Source organism: Larus michahellis, chromosome 10 (genome assembly GCF_964199755.1).
Source record: "Larus michahellis chromosome 10, bLarMic1.1, whole genome shotgun sequence".
Classification (NCBI taxonomy): domain Eukaryota; kingdom Metazoa; phylum Chordata; class Aves; order Charadriiformes; family Laridae; genus Larus; species Larus michahellis.
This window is the reverse complement of record NC_133905.1, coordinates 19,269,953-19,296,058: the sequence shown is the minus strand read 5'-3', so window position 1 is coordinate 19,296,058 and position 26,106 is coordinate 19,269,953. Positions and strand designations below refer to the sequence as shown.

The following is a 26,106-nucleotide window of genomic DNA, read 5'->3' as shown; positions in this document are numbered from 1 at the left end:
TAATCCCAAAACAAATCTTCAATGTTTAAAAGGTATGTGTTTACAGACTTGTAAAAAAACAGGAATGGAAGGACCCTTGAGAAATCATCTGGCTTATCCAAGCGATGTCTCTAAACCACTCCTCACAGCTGTTTAACCTGTTTTTAACAGCGTCCAATAATTTATCATCAGGACTGAATAACACAGCACTCCTTGCCTGGGGAAAGTGATCCATACGACTTCCGCAAAACCTGAATTCCAAGGTATTTCTGCACAGTATTCCAAAGAAACAGGGTATAATTTCTGCTACTCCACACAGACCAGTTTGAAAGTGGTGTGTTACACAGGCATCTTTTTGAAGAAATGTCTTCCACTGATCAACTCGGCCAAGAAAACTGCGTTTAACAGTAACATTTTAGTATAGTACTTGAAAACCTAGAATATTTATGTCAAGTGGAGATGGCAAATCCTCACTGGACAACCTATTTCCGTGGCTCAGACAACATACATGCACTTTAAAACATGAACTTTCCTTGCTGCTATTTGAATCTGGGGTTTTTTTCTTTTGGAGAATTTGGAAAACAGTTTGTTGACTTCCCATTTGTAGGTAATTTTATAGATTTGAAAAGTGGTGTATTTCCCCTTCATCTCGTACATTGTGTTCTCCAAATCTTAGCTTTCCTTTCTTTTCTCTTTTCTTTTTCTGTGTGGTATAATATTTTTAGAATCATCTTTCTCTGTTTTAAGTTTCCTTCAACTCCATGCAAGCAAGATACAGGAGAACGAAGAACTCACCAGAACCTGAAAGCACTAAATGGAAAAATGTAATTCCACATTTGCTTACAATGAACACCACCAAAACCTCATTCTGTATCTCAAAGTAAAAGCTACGAGAAAAGGTACAATGCTTTTTTTAAAAAACACATTTAGAAAATTGCATCTTGGTTACATTATTGACTAAAACAAACTAAACCTTTATTCTGGAATTAGTCTTAAATAGATTAATATTGATCTAATAATCCATTTTAAAGAACATTTATTCTTGAGGATTTAATCACAATACTCATCAAATCCAGACAGATGCCTCAGCTAATTGTGATCACAACATGGACTACACGGTTAGACCTCAATACCGACTAGTGTTTTTAGATGTTACTGTACTACAAAAATTAATTTTTAATACTTTAGAACTATGGCATTCATTTTCTAGTGATATATGGCCTTTAAAGGGTACTGGCTTCAAGGAAATGGTGAAAAAGATGGAATTTAAAATAAAGAAGCAGAAAAACATGGCTATGAAGTGACAAGAATTTTGTGAATAAGTTGATGTGAAAGAACAATCGCGAGTATCCACAAATTGAACAGATTAACTGCCTAGTAATTGTAAGTAACTAATAAGAATCTGAGGACGGGTGAAGTTAAGGCGTAAGACCAGAGGTAGAAAGCCTACAAATTTTACAAAGACTGTGCTTCATGCACACAATGCCTCCCCTCATTTCCTCTTCTCACTGCTAAGAATATTCTCAAACTGCTTGCCCTGCTGGATGAGCTAGGGAAAGGGAGACAGATAATTCTAACTAATTTTTTCAAAAAATGAATCACCATACTGGGTCTGGCTGGGATGGAGTTAACTTTCTCCACAGCAGCCTGTCTGGTGCCGTGTTTTGGATCTGGGGCTAAAACACTGCTGATGAGACACCAACATTTTGGTTATTGCTGAACAGTGCTTGTACAACATTATCTTTTTCCCCAATGTGCCACCCCCGGTGAGTAGGCTAGGGGTAGGCAAGAAGCTGGGAGGGGACATAGCTAGGGCAGCTGACCTGAATCAGTCAAAGAGATATTCCATACCATATAACATCATTTGCTATAAGAAAACCAAAAATTAGTCTACTAGCAGCACCATTTTAAGCAACGTCCTATTCAGGATAGAAAGGAAAACACTAAATATATCCCAAATAAGTCTGATGAATTTCAAGTATTATAGTCAAAGTAAAGTAGACAAAGCAACAAAGACATCCTAGAAGGGGCAAAAATACCTTCAGTGATACAGACGACACTACAAGCAAGCTTTTTTTTTTTTTTCTTTTTTTCCTTTGATCACACAGGAAGATAGGCATAGGATGAGCCTACTCCTTACACGATAGCACAAGGCCAACTGAATAAGCACTGTTACGTCTGAACATTTGTGAGAAGCTGAGGATGAATGCAGCCATTTAGATTGCATCTTAATGTTGCGTCGATATGTATTTCTAGGTAAGTGTCATGACAAAACCACATACATGTTAAATTTTGATGAATGGAAGTGCAAGGCTTTATGTTTGTTTTAAAAAAAAACCTGATAGTGAGATAGACATAATGCCTCAGTAAAACAGAAACAGTGCAGGAATTACATACACTTTTCTAATCTAACTGATTTTGAACACCTCATGCTCAGTATGCATCAGGCAAAGGTTTAATCCAAGTACTGTAAAGGAAACTGAATGAATCATATCCATTCCAATGTGATCTGGACAAGTCACTGTATCTTAAAGCCCTATTCCAACTCTGCTTTTACGTGGACTGTACTGCACAGTGCAGCAGATAAACCAAGCACACTACCTGAAGCAACACAGCCACATTGCACAGTGTTCCATGCCAGCTAGGCCTACCATAGAGTCTAAACATTATGGTTTTAAGGTGAAACATAAAATCCAGGAAAAAACACAAGCCTTTAAAGCTGCTTTTTTTCAATAGCATCTAACGATATTGATACAAGCTATGAAAAGTTAAGAGCAGGTTGATCTACAGCTCTCCCCTCTGCGCTGCCTATACATATATTCACACTGTAGGTTACTTGCAGGCCAGTAACAAAAGCTAAATTACTTAGCAGTATATGCAAGAATGTGTCCCTGTCCATTTTACAGCTATAAGAAGCATTAGTCTTCCTGCTTAGCTCCTCTGAACATAGAGTTCAAGAAGGCCTCTGAAGAGGCAGGACAGAAAAATGGATTGTGAATGTATATTCAGAAAGCCAACCGCATCCTGGGCTGCATGAAAAGCAGCGTGGCCAGCAGGTGGAGGGAGGTGATGCAGCCCCTCTACTCCGCTCTGGTGAGACCCCCCCTGGAGCACTGCGTGCCCCTCTGGAGTCCTCAGCACAAGAAGGACATGGACCTGTTGGAACGGGTCCAGCGGAGGGCCATGAAGATGATGAGAGGGCTGGAGCACCTCTGCTATGAGGACAGACTGAGAGAGTTGGGGGTGTTCAGCCTGGAGAAGAGAAGGCTCGGGGGAGACCTTATGGCAGCCTTCCAGTACCTGAAGGGGGCCTACAGGAAAGCTGGGGAGGGACTCTGGATCAGGGAGATGAGCGATAGGATGAGGGGTAAGGGTTTCAAACTGAAAGAGGGGAGATTTAGATTAGATATTAGGAAAAAAAATCCCTCCTGTGAGGGTGGTGAGGCGGTGGAACAGGTTGCCCAGAGAAGCTGTGGCTGCCCCATCCCTGGAGGTGTTCACGGCCAGGTTGGATGAGGCTTTGAGCAGCCTGGTCTAGTGGGAGGTGTCGTGCTCACGGCAGGGGGTTAGAACTAAATGATCTTTGAAGTCCCTTCCAACCCAAACCATTCTATGATTCTATATACCAACATCACATATCCAAAAAATGCTCAGGTACATAACGTATCATTCTCCCACAACTACCTGTATATATAGAAATTCACGGCGTGGGAAACTTGAAGCCATACCACAGAAACCTGCATACTCTTCGATGAAGACTGAAAAACAGTCTTTTCAAAGATGTATCACGCTCAGAAGTCTCAGCAATAGTGCAATCCCAGTTAAACTGCAAAAGGAGCTCTGCGGCAGGCCTGCACATCTCAGTCTTAATCTGAGTGATTAAAAGAGCTACCAATGTTTCTTCATCTTTACTTGAAAGTGCCTTGAACAAAACAGGATATTCTTTCTATAAGCCACCTTGTAACCCTTTTCAGATTTCCCCTTTGTCAACAAGAAGTCTGTCACATGGAAAAAACTCATCCCTTTTGAGCACTCATTAGCAGAAAAACAAAAGGGTCCTAATTGAAAGGTATTGATCTATTTTTCAGAAAAATAAAGTTCAAAACCCCAAATTCCACATATAATTTCTCGACAAACAGAATTCTGAAAATAAATTACATAAGGATTTATGGTAAGTCCTAAAGCTAAACGTGGTTCTTAAAGAAAGCACTGCAAGTAGAATCTGCTACAAGAATTCGAACCTTTTGTCCTACAAAAATAAGTACAGTTTGCAGTATTGTGAGTAACTCTCAAATCTGGAGGAAAAGCTATCTTTTGCATACACTAGCCAATAATCAATTGCTTTTACCTTTTAATCTGCATACAAGCTGCTGTGCAGAACTAAAGGTACTCAAAGCGACCCAGAAGAGGGACAGTAACAGTGCTTAGCAAAAGCTTCCTGATGCTGAAACCACTCAATGCCAAGATCACTCTGTTCTGAGCTGGATGCTCTGAGCAGTGCCAGGACAGGACGAGGAACAGATGAATACCCTACCCAGCCTGCCAACACCGCGTCAGGGAGCAGCCTCACACCAGCAGAACCACAGGTATACACTAACAATGCAGTCAGAGATGCCACAACAAAAGCAGAAGAGATAGAATGTGCTTCATCGTGGTGTTAGCCAAGTGAAGGGCCATCAAGAAGCCATTCCCGTGCTCCAAAAGACTAGTTTGAATAGCCAGGCAAGATCTGCCACAGCAGCTGTGTGGGTCTAAGAGACTCCAGTTCCGCTGGCACACTCCACAAAAGGCAAAGAGGAAAAGGGATGAAAAGGGAAAAAAGGCGAAGAGGAAAAGGGATATCTCACTGGAGACATCTTTCTCAGGGGAAATGCAAATTACTGGGAGTGAGTCGGTTTGGCCCAGCCAGCCACAGGACAGATCCTGACTCCAGGTGGAAGGAAACCCACATTGCTCCCACAGCAATGACAATCTGAAGTGTGATTCCTCACTCATCTGCATGGTACAACTTGGAAGCAGGGCAAAGACATCGCTTTCTCAAGCACACTGAATTTTTCAAGAATTTAAGAAAAAACCCTAATCCCTATTTAAGTGTCCCAGACACTGGGAAGTCTTCATTTAACCGTGCTGTCACTGCTGGAATAACAGAGAGAAACTTTAAATATATTACATGCATGGCTTAAGAATACTATTATTAACATATACACAAATCAAAATCATGTAAATACTTGTGTGGATACCAGAATTTGCATGGGTAAGATAATATTATATTAACTGGTGCTTCAGGCATCAGCTAGTGTTTCTCTTCTTCAGTGGATATGTAAGAGTCTCAAGGTAATAATTAAAGTAACTGAAGTTGTAGTATTTTAATCTAAAGAAAACTGCTCCCTAGCAATAAAAATAAATGGACAAAACAGTCGTTTTAAATTTACCCTGAATGCCAGTGGCAGGGAGCCGTATGACTTGAGAAAAGTGCAGTCCACACGTGTATTTCAAACAATGCATATGCTCATGCTTTGTCAGTTGACAGAAGACAACTGTGTCTTTCAGCATTTTTACATGGCATACTACCCCCGTACCCTTTCACCTCCTCAACGTGTGGCATGTACAGCAGAGAACACCGCTTACTGTTTCAGTTCTCTCTCAGTGGCAAGATCATAAGTGGAAGGACTCAGAGAGGGGAACAGTAACTATAAAACCACCCTAATAATGTCACATGCTTTAGAAATAGCACAATGTTTGGTGAAAACATGGCTGGAGCTGTTGGTAGCTTCTGAGGAAAGGCAGACACCAAGTCCACGGGTTTGAACCCTGTCATATTGAACTATTGGGGGTAGTGGGTCAGGGAGGCGGTGGGAGGCATTTGTCAGATTTAGACATGGTTAGAAAACAGGGATTTAGATGTCTGTGGTCTGGTATGAAAGCACACAGCGTGGTAGGCACACAAGTTGAATGAAATTCAGAGGTTCCAGTTTCAAGCACATGAACAAGATTCATAGTAACAATCACAACTGTATTTCATTGCATTTTATTTAAATATGCATAGACAATCACAATAAAAAAGATTTTTTTAAAGTATGTTATCAATTGGTATTCATATTTATTAGTCTTAAATAGACAAATAGGTGCATATATATGTGTGTGTGCGTGCGCGCGCATACTTCCCTTTACTCTGCAAATAATCTAAAACTTAGCTGCAGAGGTACCCAAGAACTTGATATAGAAGATTCCCTACTCTTACACTCAATCGCTCTAAACGCAGCGACTGCTTTTTATGTCAGTCACCACAAAAGAGCCCTTGCTCTTCTATAATAATAATAGTTACTCAATAAGTCATTATGATTAAAAATAAGCACATTCAGATGTATAACTAGTATTTGAATCTTTGTCAGCCTTGAATTCTTCAGTGAGACTCCGAAATCATTCTTCACGTCACTAGAAGATATGCACGTATGTGAATCCTTTTAACCCAGACAGCAAAGTACCTACTGTAGAGAATTATGCACAAACTATTCTAACAAGCGAAGCTGAAACAGCAATGGATCTTCTGATGACTCCCACAGTCCCTTATTTGCATGGCTTAACATTAATTTATCCAGTTTGTCTGGACAAAAGAATCCCCAGCAAATAATGCAGAAGTAGAAGATGAGGTATGTTTCATTCTAAATTTGCAAGGCAGACCAAGGACCTAGTTAAACAACCACTTAGGCAAGAATGCTTAAACAACTTTTTTTTTTTTTTTTTTTAAAAAAAGAACCTACTCTGCTCGTTTAGTGTGTTTTTTTGCATAATTCACACATGCAAGAGCTGCAGCACAGACCATCTGAATATTTAGACAAATTTCATATTGTGGAGTTCCAGACATTATTATCAAAGCTAATCTATCTTTTTATATATGTAAAGTCCATGGTAAAGGCACCTAAATCAAAATGACAGGGCAAAGGGCTTAAAAAACAAAACCAAAAAAACTCTGTACAAACTCCTCCTTCCACCCAGGAAAATGCTTTGTCTGAGGGCCTCTTTTCTGAGCAATTTGAAGACTGGCATGAATTGCCTTTGAGGAATCATCCTCAAAACTACTGGCAAAGGAAATATACGGAGCTGAATTATTGTAACACTGTAAAGAGACCTTGGATTATCCTTCTGCTTTTCTGTAAGCAACCTGCTCCTTTGAGATTGTGCCTTCATTTCCCAGAGCTTTGAAAGTTTCCTTGATTATCAGAAATGGTTTGAAACTATCATGACTGCTTTCAGCAATATACACCGTTTCCCCTTAAGAGTTATACTATCCTATACAAAGTAATAAATTTTTCCCAAGCTTGCACCATGTACTAATTCACAAGAGCTGGTAGAATGACTGCAATTAACACTCAGTGCTTGAGTAAAGATTAGCCCATTACACCACATGTGATTTTAAAAAAAAAAAACAGTATCATTTGCAGCTATAATACTACATGTATTGTTTACAGCATGCTTCTTCATGGATTAAACATCACCACTACACTGCAAAACTCTCAACAGAAAATTTTTTACAAGTGTCAGTGAAGAAGCTACTGCTTTCCTAGAAAAACAGCATGTATGAGGTCACTTTTTCATAAAGCATTAAGTCAGCAGGTAAACAAACATAACACCTGTGTACAAGAAAAAGCTGCAAGAGCAAAAGACAGTTCTAGGCATGAGAGAAAAGCTGGTCTTCTGACCAGCATGCAGAAGGTCTGGGTAGCGACACTAACACTAGAGATGAAAAACGACTGTAAACTGAAGAAACACAAAACCAAACCTACAGATTTTTATGGATCTGGGTTTTGATTTTTTTTTAACACTTCAGCATTAAGGTTACATTATTCCATCTCAGACTACAGTGAAACATGTTCTCATACTGTATCTTGTCCACCTCCTTCTCAATAGACATGTTTTACGCCACTTGCTCACTCTGAACATTAGGATAAAAATCATTCTCCTTTTAGATACAACAACTTCAATCATACTATTCATGTGAATAAAGCAGAGGATTAGGACATTCTATTTATTCATACACAGACATTTCCAACCACATAAGAAAGAACTATAGTTATAACATTTACAATGGCATTTCCCTTTAAGTACAAAAAAAACACATGAAGAAAAATGCAAAGCGATCCCCCCATAACCCATATTCTCTACATTTTTTACAGTATTGCTCCCAAATGCTTTGCTGATCTATTTCATAACTAATATTTTCCATGTGTTCTGATGTTTCTAAATAACAAACACATACTTAATTGAAATGCATAACAGTAAAACTGAGAAAATATGGTACAAAAAGATACTGATTATATACTTCACATGATGAAAATTCACTGTAAGACCCAATTACAATACAACAATCAGGTCAGGGTTCAAGATTTTCTGGACAGATGGTTAACTTAAAACACACTGACCCCCTATCAGACTGGATTAGTGCCAACAGCACTCAGCCTTTCCTACAGAAAGTGGGTCAGAAGAGGTTTTATTCAAGTGCTTTCATTTGATGCATCACGATTTCCCAACAACTTATTAAAATCTGCTAGATTAAGATATTTGTATATTCTTACATAGAAAATGGGATTCCCTCTTGGACATCACACTTACCTTCACATTTTTCTAGGATCTGGACAGTTTCACCTAGTTCCAGGACCAAGCCTTGCGGTACAGTTCCTCGGAAGCTGCATATCACTAGAGGGTGGGGAAAAAGAGAGAGAGACACATATGAGGCTTGAATCTTTGCATGAATTTTTCTTCTAAGCATAGCACTTTAGCTCACTCCTTACATAAAAATAGCTATTACACAGCTGCCCAGAAAACCTGTCAGCCAACGTTTCCTCATCGGATAACTTTATTTCAGCCCTTATCAGAAATTAAGCTCAGCAGCAACATAAAAGCTGTGCTTTTTAAAAGATTTTTTAATTAAGCAAGGCTTGTAATCACTTAAATCACCAAGCCCTGATTCATACTGCATACAAAGATTTCCTTGTCTCACAGTTCTTACTCTGCTACACAATTCATCAATGGAACAGGCAGTCCTAATTGCAAGGACTATAATAGGAAGTCAACTGCAAGGATTACTTTCCTCCAAGTTGAAATTATTTCAAGTACCATCTGTGCAGCTAATACACTGCAAAAATCCTATATTACCATACATTATTATATTTAAGTAGATATATAGAAGAATACATAAGAATCTGTACTTTTGACAAGCACTAACATGGCATATATCTTAAATATTTTTCTAGGTATCTTTAGTCTTCATTAACCAGACAAAGTAAGAACCCATCTTAATGTTTCAGAAAATAGGAATACAATCAAAAATTACCAAATGAACCTCAAGTTTAAAAATAAACTTTAAAAAATTATCACAGTGTATAATGATATAGTCTTTAACCATATTTATCAAAATACAATAAGGACATGGACATGGGTAGTTTCCCAAAATATGACATGTCAAACGAAATGATGAATTGCAAATGAGGTCGGCCCCCTCTCAGTCCCGTAATGCCTGTTCACCGGCATTTAAAAACTCACAGATTTAATTCAATCACGCAAGTACCTTGTTCTAAATAAATACATGCTCAGACAGAGTATACCCTATACGTCACCTACACACACACCGAAGCACAAGGGAAATTCCATGAGTTGAAACAGTGACCTCCAGTGGGCATCGTCCTTTTTGCCAATTTAAGAGATCATTCCCCTTTACATGCAGACACAAGCTATGGAGGAGGTGTTCCCACATCATGGAGCTGCATTTCATGAAGATCTTTTTGTGTCAAGGCCACTGAATCCCTTATGACTAAAGCCTCTCTGTGCAGAACTGAAAGCAGTTAACCAGAAAGTCTGAAGTCCAGAGGAAGAACACCTTGGAAACTAAGACTATCATCTGCACCATCTACCACAAGGTTTGTTTCTTGAACCTTGAATTTCAAGAAATAATGAGAAAAGCACAGAAAAAACTTCCATCAAAATAAAACACAGTTTCAACTGTATACAGAGATTTCAAGAAGTTAAAGGCCAAGAAAGAACAAACTACTTACACCAGGTAAACACCCACACAGATGAACGTAATATGAGAAAGAATTTGAATCAAAATCTGAAGAGAACCAAACAGCATCAACTGTTTTCTCTTCCACATTGAGACTCAATGCAGTGTTTAATTAAAGAGGAAAAAACTAGGGATTCCATGACCAAACCTAAACTGTTCTCTCAGCGTGTACAGCCCAGGACAAGTCACCGCTGGTTAAATGAGGTTTTAAATTCTTGTTTACATCAGAGACAGGAGAAACATAACAACTGGCTCCAGACGGGAGTAATGCAGACAACATAATCTAAGAAAAATACTAAGCTTGTCAGCATTCTGGATTCATTCTTCACCCGTGAAGAAATCATAAATATGGATTTCAACTAAAGAAAAACTACTTAATGCTTGTCCCAAAGTACAGGAACACTGATAGTTGCCAAACACTTTACCGGCAGGCCACAATCAAATCTATAATGGCCCCTCCAGTATTTTAGATAGCAGAATCCTTTAAATACAGAATATGGGGGGGGTTGTTTTGGGGTTGTTTTTTTTTTTCTAATAGGTAATTTTACCAAAACAAGAAGGTAGAAAAATATTTTATTTCTAAGTTGTTTTGCAAAATACAGTCCTATATTAAAATAACGTGACTCTTCCGTTCAAACCAACAAAAATACTAAAAAAATTCAAGCAGGTCTTAAAAGTACAGGATTTTAGAAATCCTGGGTGAAAAGCTACTAATGAAAACACCAGAAAAATGGAGAAATGTTAATACAGTAACAAGTTATATTAATTTATGGGAATAATTCTAGATAAACAATCATTTAAAAAATCTATATATACATGATAATATTAAATCCAATTTCCAGGCCATTTTTAACTTCTCTGAACATGCCAAGATTATCATGACACTGAGACACGTAAGCATTGATGGTTTTATACAAAAGAAGAGTTTGAAATCTAGAGAGATTAATGACTGACCAGTCTTACTTAGCTAAGTCCAACAAGTAATAGTTAGTCTGAAAAACATTATTGCATGTTAACACTGCATTAGAAGTTTTGAATTAGCAAACAACAGCTAGCTTCCTATGAAAATTATTTACTGTATGAAAACTACTGAATAAAGGATGAAAACAAGAAAGAAACTGGATTTGATGCAACTACTAGTTCTTTGCTCATCAAATACTTGCCTGTGATGTAACACTAAAATTGAGCTTAGAATGAAAGCTAAAGAAAAGGTAGCAGGAAAACACAGTACTGTTTTTTTCAACTGCCGATACAATAAATTTTAAAAATATGACCAAGAATAATGACTTTAATATATTTAGGCTTACAAGAAATAATTCTAATAGATACATTAGTTTATAGACGCAAACTGTCCACTTATAACAGGCCACACAAAGCAAACCTGCTATAAGGACTGTACTGTATCAATATGTAAGAGTACTCATTAATAAGATAGCCAAAGCTCTTTTCTTAGGTCTACTTCAGTCAAAAAAGAATAAACAAACAAGAATCACAGAACAGAAATGAACTGATCGCATCAGCTATAGATACAGTCTGGATGATCATTCTCAATTAGAAAACAAGTTCTCATACAAAAATAACATCCACCTTGTGTTCCTCATTCTTAATACAGCAGTATGAAATCTAATACCTTCATTGATAAATTTGTAGTCATCAATAAATTGCATGTCTCTTCTGTTTGACAATTTTCATAATCAATAGGGTACGTGAATAGCAACATGGATATTTTCAAAATAACAGAAGGCAAATCTCAAGAGTAGCTGACTTTGTAGCCACACTAAACTAAATGAAAGTTGGGAAAAATTAAAGAACCCAAATAAACTGACCAAATACACCAAACCGTATCTTGTTAAAACTATGTAACAAGAACACAATTTAACATCTCTGATATAAAAAAAGAATTGTAAAAATAGCTACTGATTATGACAGAATCCCAGAAATTTGAGGTTATTTTGTAGTCTGGTACATGATTCCAAAGGTTACTGCCAAAGTTATTGATGTTTTTGCTAAGCTAAAAATGCAACACAATTTTATTCAGGAAGCCACTTTTAGGTACACAATTCTTCTTAACAGTATTATTTGAAAAATATGAACACAAATGTATATGGAATAATTTAACCATTCTGGGGAAAATAACTTACAGAGAGGACTCCAATAAGTGACTTCTGTCCTTCCCACAGAGAAATTCTTCATAGCATATGAACATCTACAAACTGTCTATCAGTCAACAAATCTCCATCACTTCTTACAAGTGTCATCCCCTTGGTCACCAGAATACAGAAGTAACACATTCTGCCAAAGAGGAATGCTTTGAAAAAGTACCACGTGCCACTTTCATGAATTATCTCCAAGTCAGAGGTTCCTTCCTGTCTATGAAAGCGGGCCACAGCAAAACAAACCCTTCCTTCTGCACCTCTGCAATTTATTAATGAGAAAGGCACAAACTGGTTCACATAAGCAGTTACTCTAAAGCTGTAGCAGACTGCATGAAGGAATTAGGGGGTATAAAATATAAGAACAAATGGAATTGGAATAAGTTTGGAAAGTCAAAGATCCAGGCAGGAGAGGACAGGTTCAGAAGCATTGTCCTTGCCTATGGACATGCCCTGATACAGTATAAGCAGCTGCATTGTAAGTCACCAGCAGTAACAGAAACTGCTTCAAAGGAATAAGGGTACACAGATAAACATGACATCTTAAGAAAGAGTCAATTCATCTGTGTAGCTTACTGAGTCCTCAGATATCTAAAGGAGCTGCTTGCTATATGGACAAAGAAGATCCCCTTGATACAATCCAGTAGGTTTTACAAAAGCTGTTCTAAAACAGCCCCTGTCAAAAGCTCTTGCAGAAACTGAGCTTGGCTGTGATAAAGTGGGAATGCATTTGCACAGATAAATAACCAGCTAAGAGATACAAAATAGAAGAATAAGTAGCCAGTTTCTTAGTGAAGACAGGTTGAGCAGCAAGCTCTAACGGGTTCTCTGTTGGAGCCTTTTCTGTTCAAATTATGTCTAAATGATCCAGAAAAGCCAATCATTTGGAAAAGTGACAAGGTTTGTGAAGCCACTCAAGTTATTCAGGGTAATAAGCAGTTGCAGATGGACCTAAGTACCACAAGTAGAACTGGCGGATATATACCATTTAGTTCATCTACATGGTGTTTCACGAGGGATGAACAATCCTAATCTCACATACAAAATGATCGTCTCTCCCCTTGCTATTACCACACCGAGCAAGACACCGGAGTTCTTGTTGTAAACTCTATGCTCAGACACTGTCAAGCAGCACCCCCCTCCTCATCACCACCACATCACAGCAGAATACTATCTTTGGGGGAAAAAAGGAAGACACCATTACCTACAGGACTGTATAAAATTCACAATGAACCCCCATGTGCCAGTTTTCCCCCTTCCCCTTTGTCAAAAATGTATCCTTTGTCGAAAAAGACAGAGCAGCCTAAGTAAAGGTAGAAAGAAGTGAGATAAGAGACACCAAGGTCTGCATAAGAGCTTTTATTAGATTAATTATGAACCAAGATAAGACTCTTCTACCAGTAAGACTGACTGCTGAAAGAGGTGGAGAGAGTATAATTGATAAATTGTATGGAGAAGGTGAACAGGTAACAACTGCTCATTATCCCTTACAGTACAAAAAAGCAGAGCAGTGTCAAATGAAACAGCAGAGAAGAGCTCAGGACTTTATTTAATGAAGTACTTTTCCACACAGTGCATAAACTGTGAAACTCCTCACAAGATGCTGAGGGTGTGTCCTGGGTTGAGCGACACAGGACTAATTTCTCTTCTAATGCTGGGGAAAACTCCACTTTTGGAAGACTCTAGTGTTTGAATTTGTGAAAATATTTACTTTATAGCCAGCTAGGCTATGTGGGATTCAAGGTCTCAGTGTTTTCAAGCCTTGCCAGATGCAGGGATGAGGAGGGGCGAGGCCTGGGCATCTGACTCAGCCTGGCCAACAGGATTATTTCATGCCATGAATGTCACATTCTGTATAAATTAGAAAGTTTGCTGCGTAGTTTCTCTCTCCCTTGATGCCAGCAGCCCAGAGAAACTCCTTGCCCCGGTGCCGGACCCCTGAGGCCTTCCCTTCCTCCTGAAGCCTCCGCGCTCGCAGTGTCCGACATTTGCTGTCCCCTGCTGGGAGCGCACAGCTTCCTGCTGATATAATTGGCTGAGTATAATTCTTGTATATCTTATATTAGTATCAGAATTAATACTGGTTCTTTAATATTATTGTTAATTATTTAGTCTTATCATATTAAATCTATTTATATTTCAACCCTTGTGTTTCCTTGCTTTCCCCAATTCCCCTTTCCGGGTGGGGAAGGGTCATCGGGTGACAGAATAATTGTCTAAACAACAACAAATTGTTATGGGTTTTCTCAAACTGTAACAGGGTAATAAAAAAATAATAAATAAATCACTCAAGTTCAGAAGCAAAGAGGATAAGTTAATGCATGTGTACCACCTCAGGCGCAGCAAGTGCCTAACCCAGGAAGCACTTAAGTCTTGGGAAAGCATCACATATGCTTCTCTTGCTGTGCTACTGCACTGTGAACACCTGCTATCGGCCACTGACGAGGGCAGGACGCGGAGTGAGATGGGCTTGTGGCTGGGCTGTTACAATCCCTCTCACGCTCACAGCCTGAGCTTCTGTTGGCCCTTGCTCTCTATTGATTTGTGACCTCATCTGAACACTATTAGGGCAAAAAGAGAGAATACAATTCACAGTAGAGAAATGTTAAATTAGATTTCATGTGTGTCATTATTACTTTCTGCCACCTACCTAAATAACACAGCTGTTTTCATTTATGCTGTGGTATAATTTAAAATATATCTTCCTTTTTTAATTCCTTCTACTTCAATTTCCTACATCCCGACTTCCCCCGCCCCCCCCATCTCACCTGGGTCACAATGCTTCCACAGATCATTTTTCTTCTCAAATGGATTATGTCAACTACATGATAAACAGTAACAGAAGTGCGTCACATTTTTTACACAAACAGTGGGGAAAGCCAAAACAAGAACATGCCAGAGTACTGTCCAGCCCAGTATCCACATAAAGATACTGCAGCATCTAGCTGCCGATTCCCCTGAAACATCATTTTTTCTTAGCATATATCTAAAAATATTTTGCAGCACAGGGAACTGGCATAGGTATATGCCTTCTGCATGTAATTTCTAATTTTTTCAACTTATTTCTACACATTGTAGTAAAGCCTACAGAAGTATTTTGATATTTCATAATGTTCTATTTACACTATAAACTATCAGTTCAGCCCATAAGAAGTAATTTGTATATTTTCATAAAGGAACAGAGACCTTTTCCTGCCCTGTTCCTCTCCACCTTCCAAGATGTACCAACGAAAATTGAAAGTATTCATTTAAATGAGGGCTGAGAAACAAAATCAGTTCAAGAGGCTTCCATGTTTACATTGTCCCCTTTTCCTTCTCCAAATCTAAATTTTATCTAATCGTAACGTTGGGCTTTTTAAAATTATTATTTCTCATGTTTTCTCTCCACAATAGAAATAATTGCTGCTAGAACATATCCAACATGATAAACACATTTTTGTTTTTCTTTATCACAAGGTGTTGGTGAGGCCAAGATTTAATGTATTCTGTGGGTTAACCTGGGGGGAAAAACCCACAAAAACCCATGACATCTCATATTATCAACTGTTAACATGCCTGGTTTTTTTGGTTTTTTTTTCCAGTTTCACTGGGTCTTTTTTAGTTGCATAATGTGACAAAAGAAACAAAGTTTCTGAATTCCTTCCACTGTAACAATCATAATTTTGCAAACTTTCAACATATCTCTGTTTATTTGTGGCTTCAAAAAACAAATCTCCCTGGCCTTTGTGACAGTTTTTTCCAGTTCTCAACTCATTATTAGTATTATCTGTCTTACTAAAATTCTGGTAACTTGTGACATCTTTAGATAACACCAACAGAACATAGACAAATGTTTCAGGTTAAAGTACGCCGTTTAATTTTTTTAATGCTCTGTACTACACTCAACATGCAGTTATTCAGGTTATGCACTAATCGTGCCCTAAGAATATCTTTGACCAAACTAATTTCACAAGGGATGGCAAGGATAAAGCATAGAAGCAGACCTGCAGTTGTGTTGCTCTATACCCAAATTACTTAGCCCCATACCCTACCAATTTATAATCACACTGAGCAGACACTCAATTGTGTTCTGTGCTACAAATGTCAAAGTTTTTAAGTTTTCTGATGGTGTAATTTATGCTTTATAACACATAACTATATTTTAAACTCAAACCTCTATCACACTCTATCAGCTAAGAATGTGTTCATGTTTACTTTGGTAAACACATATAACAAACTCTTAAATCTCACAATCCTTATAAACTGCTACCAGTTACCACTCTTACTAGTTAACATGGAATATGAGTCAATCTCTGAGCCTAATAATGACTGATACTGATTAGCCTTTAAGAAAATAATGCAATTACTTCAGACCGATAAATTAATGTTATGAGGAAGATGTGTCTTTCCTTAAAATGATTTTTCATATAAATCCATCTATTAAAAGTGTATAGTGTATCTAACAGTATAGGCTAGTTTTAGCAGCTGAATAAGATGAACTTTGTTTTCTTCCCTGTAATACCTAAATGATAATAAAGGCTCCATGTAACTTAACAGTCACTGTAGTAGGCAAAACCAATAATGGCTCCAAATCAAATACCTTTTCCCTAACAGAGGCTAAAACAAGAAGGTGAAGGAAAGATATTAGAGTAGGGCAAGAATGTAGCTTTCCCCAACTTGAGCCATCTGTGGACTGGGACTTCCTAAAGAGTAAATTTTTATTAGTATTAATTTGATATAGGTATTTAATAGTGCTTTCTATACTTTTTCTTCTATGGAGCCACCTACATGTTTTTGAACCACATCAATTTTTAACATTCAGATCACCCCAGAACTCCACACTTCACTTATGGATCAGATAGAAAGCATTTTTCAGTTGTTCGGATCCTGCATCACCAATGCCCTATGGGAGCTCTATGAAAATAAAAAGAGTGAACAATACATTTCTATTCTTCCACTCCACAGTATTTATCATTTTAGAAAGTTCCAAACTACCTTTTATGAATAATTTGTTTTTCAAAAAGGGTGACAGATGTTAATTCTTTGTATTTACACACAGCAGACTCTAAGCCACAGCAATATGACTGCGCAAGAAAAAAAAACAACCCAGCATTAATACAAGATACCACGCAGAAGAAAAGACAGCTAAAAGGCACAAGATTTGGCTTTACCTTTTTGTGAGGCAATGGTGTTGCACAATCACACCTACAGGCAGCAAAGAATTAATACTTCCCAAACCACCTTGTACCTTCCACTCTGAGCCTCTCAAAGCTACAAACCTTTTTTCAGCAAATGTGGGTTTAATGATTTAAAAGATAAAAAAATAGTTTGAGGGAAAAAAACCTTCACATTTTCATAACAAAATTAAAGGCCAATACGATTAAATTTTTGTGGAACTGCTTGATTAAACATGTGAGCCTCATACGTTGCACGGTTAAAGTCTGATGATATTTGAGAAGGGAGCAGAACCACAAGGAAATTTAAATGAAAACATTCTCATTTTATTTACAAATACCTAGAAGAATGTTTTCACCTTCACAGTATACGTTCTAAGTATTTAAATGATTAATTGTGGGTGAGGGTTTCAATTATTTGCCAGAAACGAATTTGAGACATGTAAATCTATTTGCAAGTTCAGGCCACATTTAGCAAGTATGTTTACAAAGAAAACAGGGAACAAAAATGAGGTCGAGTACTTCCAAAACATTCCACTGCTTAAGCAAGATGGACAACATAAAGAATTTAGGTACAAAGGAGAAGAAATATCCAGTAACAGCCTAAAAAAACCCACTACCCAAATAAAACGACACAGGGTTTTTGCAGCAAGGGGCATTTCTTGCAGAGTATGCTGGTACACATGACACAGAACAGGGCTCTAATCCGACAGGAACTGCCAGGCACTAATGTAATACACACACACACAAAAAAAGATTATCAAAAGCTGATTAAAAGGCATCCAAACATTACAATCGAAGAGTAGGGATTAAAACAAAAGACATGATTTACAAGAAGGCTAAAGAATTTTTTGACCTTATTAATGGTTTTTATGAACTTTTATGCAAAACCTTGAGGAAGAAGATGATGCTTCGGAATTGAAAGCAATCTGTTACACGTAAGGTTTTGTGTATTACCAAAATTACACTGCAATTAAGTGAAGGTATTTCAGGCTGGTCCGGGAGCACTGGCAGTTGCTAGGCAGCATCTGCTCCTGTCAGAGATGCTTCTTTCTTTGTGCAATACAGAACCTCAGCCAGGAATACTGCCACCAATGGATTATTACAAGGCAGCTTACTGCCATCACATGGCATCTGCAAAGTGCTCAAACTGCTGCCTAGCAACACCGCCTCTTTCTACTGAGTCATACCATCACTATGAAAATATTCATGTAAAAAAAGAAACAGATGCCTGAGAAGAAAGGTGATCATTCACTAGCAAAGTGAATTATTGCTAGCATCCTTCCCCTACCCTCCAAGATAAAAATAGAGATTGGGCTCAAAAATCATGAGCTGTTTAAAACAGTTTTGCACATCCTGGTGACATGAGGTAGAACTAAGAAACAGACCAAAAGCCCACAGTGCTGTCCGCTACTTTAGCTACATTAAGGAACCGATTTTGAGCTTCTAGCATTGCAGGCATCTATCGTAGTTAGTCAACCCCTCCCTGTAAATCTATTCCCTCAGCTATCAGTTCATTCAACTTCCACCCTGGCAGTACAAAGTCCCTCACCCATACATCATGCTCTCTATGCAGGAAGTAAATGCAGCAGTTTCTTTTTCTCCTCTTTAAGCAGAGACAAAGACTGTTTCAGTTTCTGAAACACTTCTCCCTCTTTCCAATACTTATCCTGCAAAGAGGAGAAAAACACTGACCACAGCACGCACTGCACAAAGGAGCATGGAGCCATTCTGCACTGCTGCGTTCCACAGATTGCAAGTGTGAGCCAGAAATGGCTACGCTTTACCGTTGAACACTAGGAAAGAAAAGAAGAAACCAGTCAAGTTTTTAATACCCTGGAGAATGAAGATTGCATCACCTCTGCAGGCAACCTGCTCCAGTGCTCTACCATATGCACTGTGGAAATCAATGTCCCTTGCTGTAACTTGCCACCACTGCTCCTTCTCTGTGCAACTCTGAAAAGCATCTGGCTCTCTCTTCTCCGTAACACCCTAAAATGCAGATAATCATGTACTAGATCCCTTCTTATCCTCCTTTTCTACAGATTGTACCAGCCTAGACCTTGCAGACTCTCCTCTCTCATCTTGTGCGGCAGCCTCCTAAGCATCTCCTACCCTCACCCCCCATACTGTGAGATACGGTGCCCCAAGAGCGATCCCCTGAAGGAGGATATGATCACTTCCACCACCATCCTGGTTATACAGGAACACAGCCTGGCATGTGGCTAGCTACAAGACAGCACCACCGATTTAATGTTCACACATGCAAAAACAGAGGTATCATCGCATAGCGTTGTACATCCTATTCCGTTTTACACTGATCGTAAGACTTTTAGTCCTCCTATCCAACTGCTAAATAAGTTCATAACATGCTAAAGTTACCTTGGTATTTGCAGTCAGTTTGCGCATTTCCTATGGGGAAGAGGAAGGGAAGAATAGAGCAGACCTATAAAACTGTATTTATCAGTATACCAGCTCCTGGATCTTAGTTGAAAACTCTGTATTTTCCCCTACACTATCTGCCACACAAGAATATTTTGTGGATACCTGAAGATAGCTTACGAGACTGCTACGAAACCTTTCAACCCCCACATAAGAACTTTGACCTTTTCATAAACTATTTGCTACTAAAATACCAAAAAAATGAAACATTTGCCCGACATAATTGAAGACTTTTTTTTAATGAGTCTAATGAATGTTTTACCTCTGCTAATCTTGACTTAAGTAAACATACATTATGTAATGCCATCAACATTATCCGAAACATGGGAAAATCCTTTTTTTCTCTTATAGCATACTCCACTCAGGTTGAAATAATTAACTTTTTTTTTTTCATTATTAAAAGAAGAATACTGAGTTTTGCCAGCAACTTGAGGTGTACTCACTCCAGAACTGAAAAAGCAGTGAGATGAGAAGTTGCAGTTTAGGGCCTTGCTGTGATGAAGAAAATGAGAGAGAAAAGCCTATTTTCTACCGCCACTTCCCCAGAGACAAGAGAGAAGCTGTTTCTGCAAGAGCAATGCTTGGTAAAAACCTTGGACCATAGAGATAACCAATACTTATGAGAAAACAGAAAAAAACCAACCCACAGCAGAGCAACTATGCTCATAATTCCGATCAGATCAATGTACTCAGAAAGGCTGAAAGAGAAGAGCAGGCGGGCAGAATGCACAGCTGCAAATTACGCTGTGCATGACGGGGCAATGAGGGAGTACAACTGACAGCAGCAGCACAAGCTGTTCCAAGTGGATGCAGAGCTGCCTGGTCAGCAGACAGCAGGCCCAAGCACATCAGCTCACAGAGCTGGTCTCTCTGTGCCCCGGGCCAGCTCTTCCCATACTAAGAAGTCATTGCCAAGAGGGACAGCCGGTCAATATAACCTTTAATCAGAAACAGACATGTAGATGATTCACCTAGTCACTCCCTTCATGCAAGGCCAGCTGCACAGGTATCATGCAGCTCCATTTTGAACAGTACGGAATAGCAGATGTCAGGGCAAAATTATCTCAAACCATTGATCCTGCTTCACTAAATGCAGTGAAACGAGACTGTTGCCCCTTTGGTTTATCAAAAATTGAGTTGCCAATCATTCAGCTCATGAGCACTCAGAGGGAGAGAAAAAAACACATCAAAGTTCAAACCACAGTTTTCAATAACCTTCTTTTACTGTAATTCATACTTTTTTGGATTATTTACCCCACAGTGGCTGACACTTTCTCACTTGCATCTACACTCTATGTCCATGTATATAATATAGCCATACATACCTAAACTTACATAAATGAGAACACATGGCTAGGTGAAGTGGTCAACTTTACACAGGCCCTTCCATAGGCATTTTTCTCTACAAGGAAAGAGATGGGTGAAATAGAAACATCTCCTCCTACCCTCCCAGATCCAAACCCACTTACTGGAAACATACGTATCACTCCCTACAGGGACTACTTAACACTGACTGCAATATTATCCTATGAAAGGTTTTCTGCTGCCTTTACTACTTGTTTGGGTAGACCACACTCCCCAGCAAGACAAAAGACCGCACGCAACCAAACAGGCCTGTAAAGAGTTGTAGGTAGCTTTCAATTGGCTTCTGTTTAACGCTACTTCTGGGTTTCTCTGACATGTATGCAAGGCTTCATTTATCAAGATCAGAAGACTGAAAGGGCAGGTATACTAAATTAACAGTTGGCATAAACATCTCATACATAAAAACATTTAGAGGGAAGAGAGAGTCCCCTGCTGTTCAAATACACAGAAACAAGAGATTTCTAGAACAGTAAGCCACCTGCCAATGCAAACTGAACTCCAGCTTGCAGGGTAGCTCACAGACCTACATTCAAAACAAAGGAAATAATTCACCACTCCATGAACTATCTACTGCCAACATTAAAAGTATTTAGTGCATAAGCTTCCCTACACTGTAACATCTAGACAAATCTTTATTTTTCTTTCAGAGAGTAACTGGTATCAGCTGATCTCTGAAAGCAGAATGACCTGCTTTTAATCACCAAGAGTTAGCCGGCACCACTTGTCATGAGCTTTTCTTAAGGCTTAATATCCAAAAGACTCAAGAAAAGAAAACGTAGTCAAATGCTGAAGTGGGACAAGAGGCAGTATCATCCTTGCAACAAGTAATCACCTCACAGCTATACTGGAAAGCACTTAGTCTGGTCATACCCACAGTTACCAGTCTTCCTTATGGCTTCAGTAACTTTTGATTAAAGACTCATTGTTTAAACAAACACTAAAATATGTCTAAGAGGAAGGAATTACAGCTAAAAAAACTTAAGAGATGCTTTCTGGATCTCAGAAGAGATCATAAAGCTCATTTTGACACGCAAAAATCTGAATGGAGGTTTAATTTTAACATAAGTCACGTGAGTGAGATACTTCATCTCTTTGCCTTGAGGTTCAGTGAGCATAGAGATTTTGAAACAGAACAAAGAAAAAAAGTAACATGTAGTGATATTAAGGCTGACTCATAACTAAAACAGTGGAACGACTGCTGTCAATTGCAACTGGTTTTGAACCCAGATCTGTATGGTTCCTTTAGCCTCTTCCTCAGTGAATATCACTGCTGAGAAAAGAACATAATAAACTTAATTCACTATGCAAACTAACAAAAATTTCTCTGAAGTAAGAAAAAAAGTTGCATCGGGCTCTTTGACAGCTGAATAATCTTCCAAAGACTTTCCATTCTTTGGTCAGTGTTTTCATATCCACATCTAAAAAGAACTCCCATTTCTCAAAAGAATCTATCTACGAAATGTGTACGGCCACCAATAACACTAGTTATTGGAAGTCATCAGGCATTTACAGCTCTCCCATATAAGAACTATGTTGCAAATAATTATTTAACATATTAATCAGAAAAGCTTGTGTATCTACATGTCATTGTGCATATGAAGACAAAGAACTCTTTCTCATCCCCAACTATCCCCTTTTTGCGGGTTTTTAAAATGCCACCAAATATGCGGTAGAGAATTTTCTAGATCACAAGTTCTTACATGTTTCCCTGACATTTATATTGGACTCTGACTTTTTAAGTATAGAATTGCTGAAAAGAAAGGCTTTGCCAGACAGTGAGACTCAAGTCCAGCTGAGCTATGCCATTGACTGTAAACTAAGAAAGCTACCTTCAGAAGGATTAATAAAACTATCAGCTTTGCTCTCTTACTCTTCCTCCAACTGCAAATTCTGACCTGCACCATCACCACATACTCACACACCAACTTCCTATACCTTAAATTGTTCAAAAGAGAAACGATTTTAAATTTCCTCATTAATTTCACTCTGAAGAACCTCCCTTCCTGTCCTACAGGCTTGACAATGAATTCAAACCCAAAGCATACAAAAAAGAAACACCAAAAAATTACCTAAATTTTCCAAGAAATAGAAGCATTCAAGGCATGGTGTCATATACCCTGTTTTTAATTGTAATTGATACCTGCTGCATTAAAAAAAGAAAGCAAAATAACTTGTTCCTTGAATAAACATAAAAAGCCTAGTTTCCTACCAATGGATATTCACGTTCCCATTCCCTCTGTTTCATCAACAGTCCGATGACAAATCAAATGCAGTACCATTGAACTTTCAACCTTTCGTCATCCCCAGTCCTGTTCCTGAGCAGTCCTGTCCACAAAGCACGCTCAAGTTCACTCCCATGCTCACATTAACATTCCTCCCCTTTACACTCTTCAGCAATCAAACAAAAAAGTTGTATTAGGAAGAGTCCTGATAGAAACTTATTATCCATTCTTTTCAGTAAGGCACTAGCTGCTTACCTGCACAGAACACTAATGAGTTCTTTCTTCCCCACCCAGCCACCAATTTTCATTAAATCTGTAGGAAATGTATGCCTGAGACTGCCAACTCTCATCATAAAATGTCGCTCATTACTGGATTAGAGGTATTCTTAGGTGAGGAAAGAAAGCCTGAACACTTAAAGATTTCCACCCATAGGAAATCAGTCTAAAATATTAAATCCATTCTGCACTATGGATAAAGTCAGAGAGGAACCATGTTTGCCCCTGCCCTATTGGCAAGCAGATGAAGTCCTGAAGGTCTTAGCTGAATATATAATATGGCATAACCATGAATAAATGGAGAAAATTGGTCTCAAACCCATCAAAGCATCAAAACTTAACTATTGCAATACTATCACTTCTTACTCTAAGATCATGCCTACATGCCCATACAAACCACCTAATAAACTGCTAAACATATGCATCTGACTCCTTGCCTTTGTTAGCAATTTGAAAAACTGTTTCTCAACTTCATTCCTCCTGTATTTAGAAAGTTTTAGCTAATTGCTACTGGAAGTCTATTTGTAGACAACTAGTATGTAGATGATCTTGAACTAGTAGTATCTTACAGATTAATTCTCACCCAGTTCTGCAGACCAGGTATTCACAAGAGTAACCATAGTATCTTTTGGCTAGTCTTTTCTAGGATGAGCCAAAACAGATTCATCTCTTCCCACAAAACAATGTACTTTATCTCCAACTTATCTCAGAAACAGCAGAAATACAGATTTACATTAGACTGAAACTAAAATTGCTCACTACATTAAATGACACCTCACTAGACTTTCCTGTCTACACTGAAGGTCTCCAACTGGGTGCATCTTGGGAGTTGCTCTTTTACAGAGACATTTCATGGTGTGATTCATTTCCCATTCAGTCAAATAACGCATATACATTTCCTTTATGAGCCCTGACTGACAAATTCCTTTGTTCATTCTTAAGTCCTAAGGGTAAAAATAGGCCTTTAGGGGCAAAATATTGAATGGAACTAAAAATTACTCCAATCCACAGATGATATAGTTTTCCTGACTAAAGAGATAGTCCCCAGATATTACCACCAGCTCCCACAACAGATCACTGAAGAACATCCTTAGTCACCTCCTCTCCCTCCTGCTGCCAAACAATTACAGCTTCTGGCAATAGGGTACAAAAGAGAAGATGAAATTTAATATACGTCCCATAACGCAGAACCCAGTTGCAATGATCGATATTGCTTCCCAGATTATCAAAGACGGACTTTTTCCTGATTTGGAGGAAGGACTTCTTTCTATCTCTTGGGAACTTTTCACATTAAACATGTAACAAACCGCTTCAGTGGTACAGAGAAATCGCAATAACAATCAACTCTGAGCACTTCTTTGTTTAGCAGCTGCCTTCTGCGTAAACAGGTAAGAATAGACTAGTATGCCAAGAGACTTGGTGAGGAAAGGCAGACTTTCTGTAACTTTTGCAGTCCTGTTTTTCCAAACACAAATAGGAACTGGGAAACGTGCTACCCAAGGTATAGCAACGGGGGGGGGGAAAAACACCAAACCAAAAAAAAAAAAAACCCAAACAAAAAAAAACCAAACCAAAAGCAAAAATCAAGATACTGATCAAAAAGCAGAAGCTACAGTACAGAACTGTAACTAGGACATTATGATGTTCCATCCTTTTTTAGCAGGAACAAGGGAAATATTAGTTATACCTATTTGTGCTTATGAAGTTACTTTTCATTGTTACTAAGTGGTGAAAATAAAGATAAAATATTTATTTTAAATAAAACAATTAACAGATTTTAACACTAATTCTTTGAATAAACTCAGAACAGGTGCTGTTTATGCAGGCAGGTTTTCCTTCTTCTCTATGACTTAATACATGCATATTTAATATGGTCAGCCATACAAAGTACAGGATTAACTACATTAACAAAAAAAAAAACCAAACAACTTTCAGAACCATCTAAACATGCTCCTTGAACAAAAATAAAGCAGGAGAAACTGACAGCCTAATGAAATACATAATCAGCTCTCTCACATTTGCCAAATTTTAATTAACTGTTATTTACTAAGGAGTTCTATCTGCTTTGCTTTTTCTTTTAATTCATTACTATTTAATACGTGCTTTAGAAGACTAATGTAACTAATCAGATCACTTTAATAAATATTTTCTTAGAGACACAGACCGCTTTAAAAATATTAAAACACTAGAGGGCTAGAGAGCTAGTTATCTTCAATAATCAGTTTAGATACCTCACTAATTATTTTCATAACTGGTCATCGTAAGCATCTGTGGAAGAACCGTTTGCCTTTCAACAGCAAGTCTAAAGTTTTAAAAGTGTAGTTGGGATTAGAGCCGCTGAACATAAACATTTCTAAACAGAAAATGAGGGAATTATTCACATCTACCAAGTAGCAGCTATAGCAGCTGAGAAGTACAATCAAGGAAGAACTTCAGTGTTGTTAGAAGAGCGTTTAATT

General features: G+C 38.3%; 1 protein-coding gene across 22 annotated transcripts in view; it reads right to left on the bottom strand.

Moving 5' to 3' along the window:
• The window catches only part of DOCK3 (dedicator of cytokinesis 3), a 220,321-nt gene that overhangs the window by 190,734 nt on the left and 3,481 nt on the right, over window positions 1-26,106 (bottom strand). For all 22 annotated transcript variants that reach the window (XM_074603250.1, XM_074603258.1, XM_074603251.1 and 19 more), the window contains exon 2: window positions 8,590-8,673. In XM_074603250.1, the coding sequence (XP_074459351.1) occupies window positions 8,590-8,673 (84 nt within the window). The remainder of the gene's footprint in view (window positions 1-8,589; window positions 8,674-26,106) is intronic.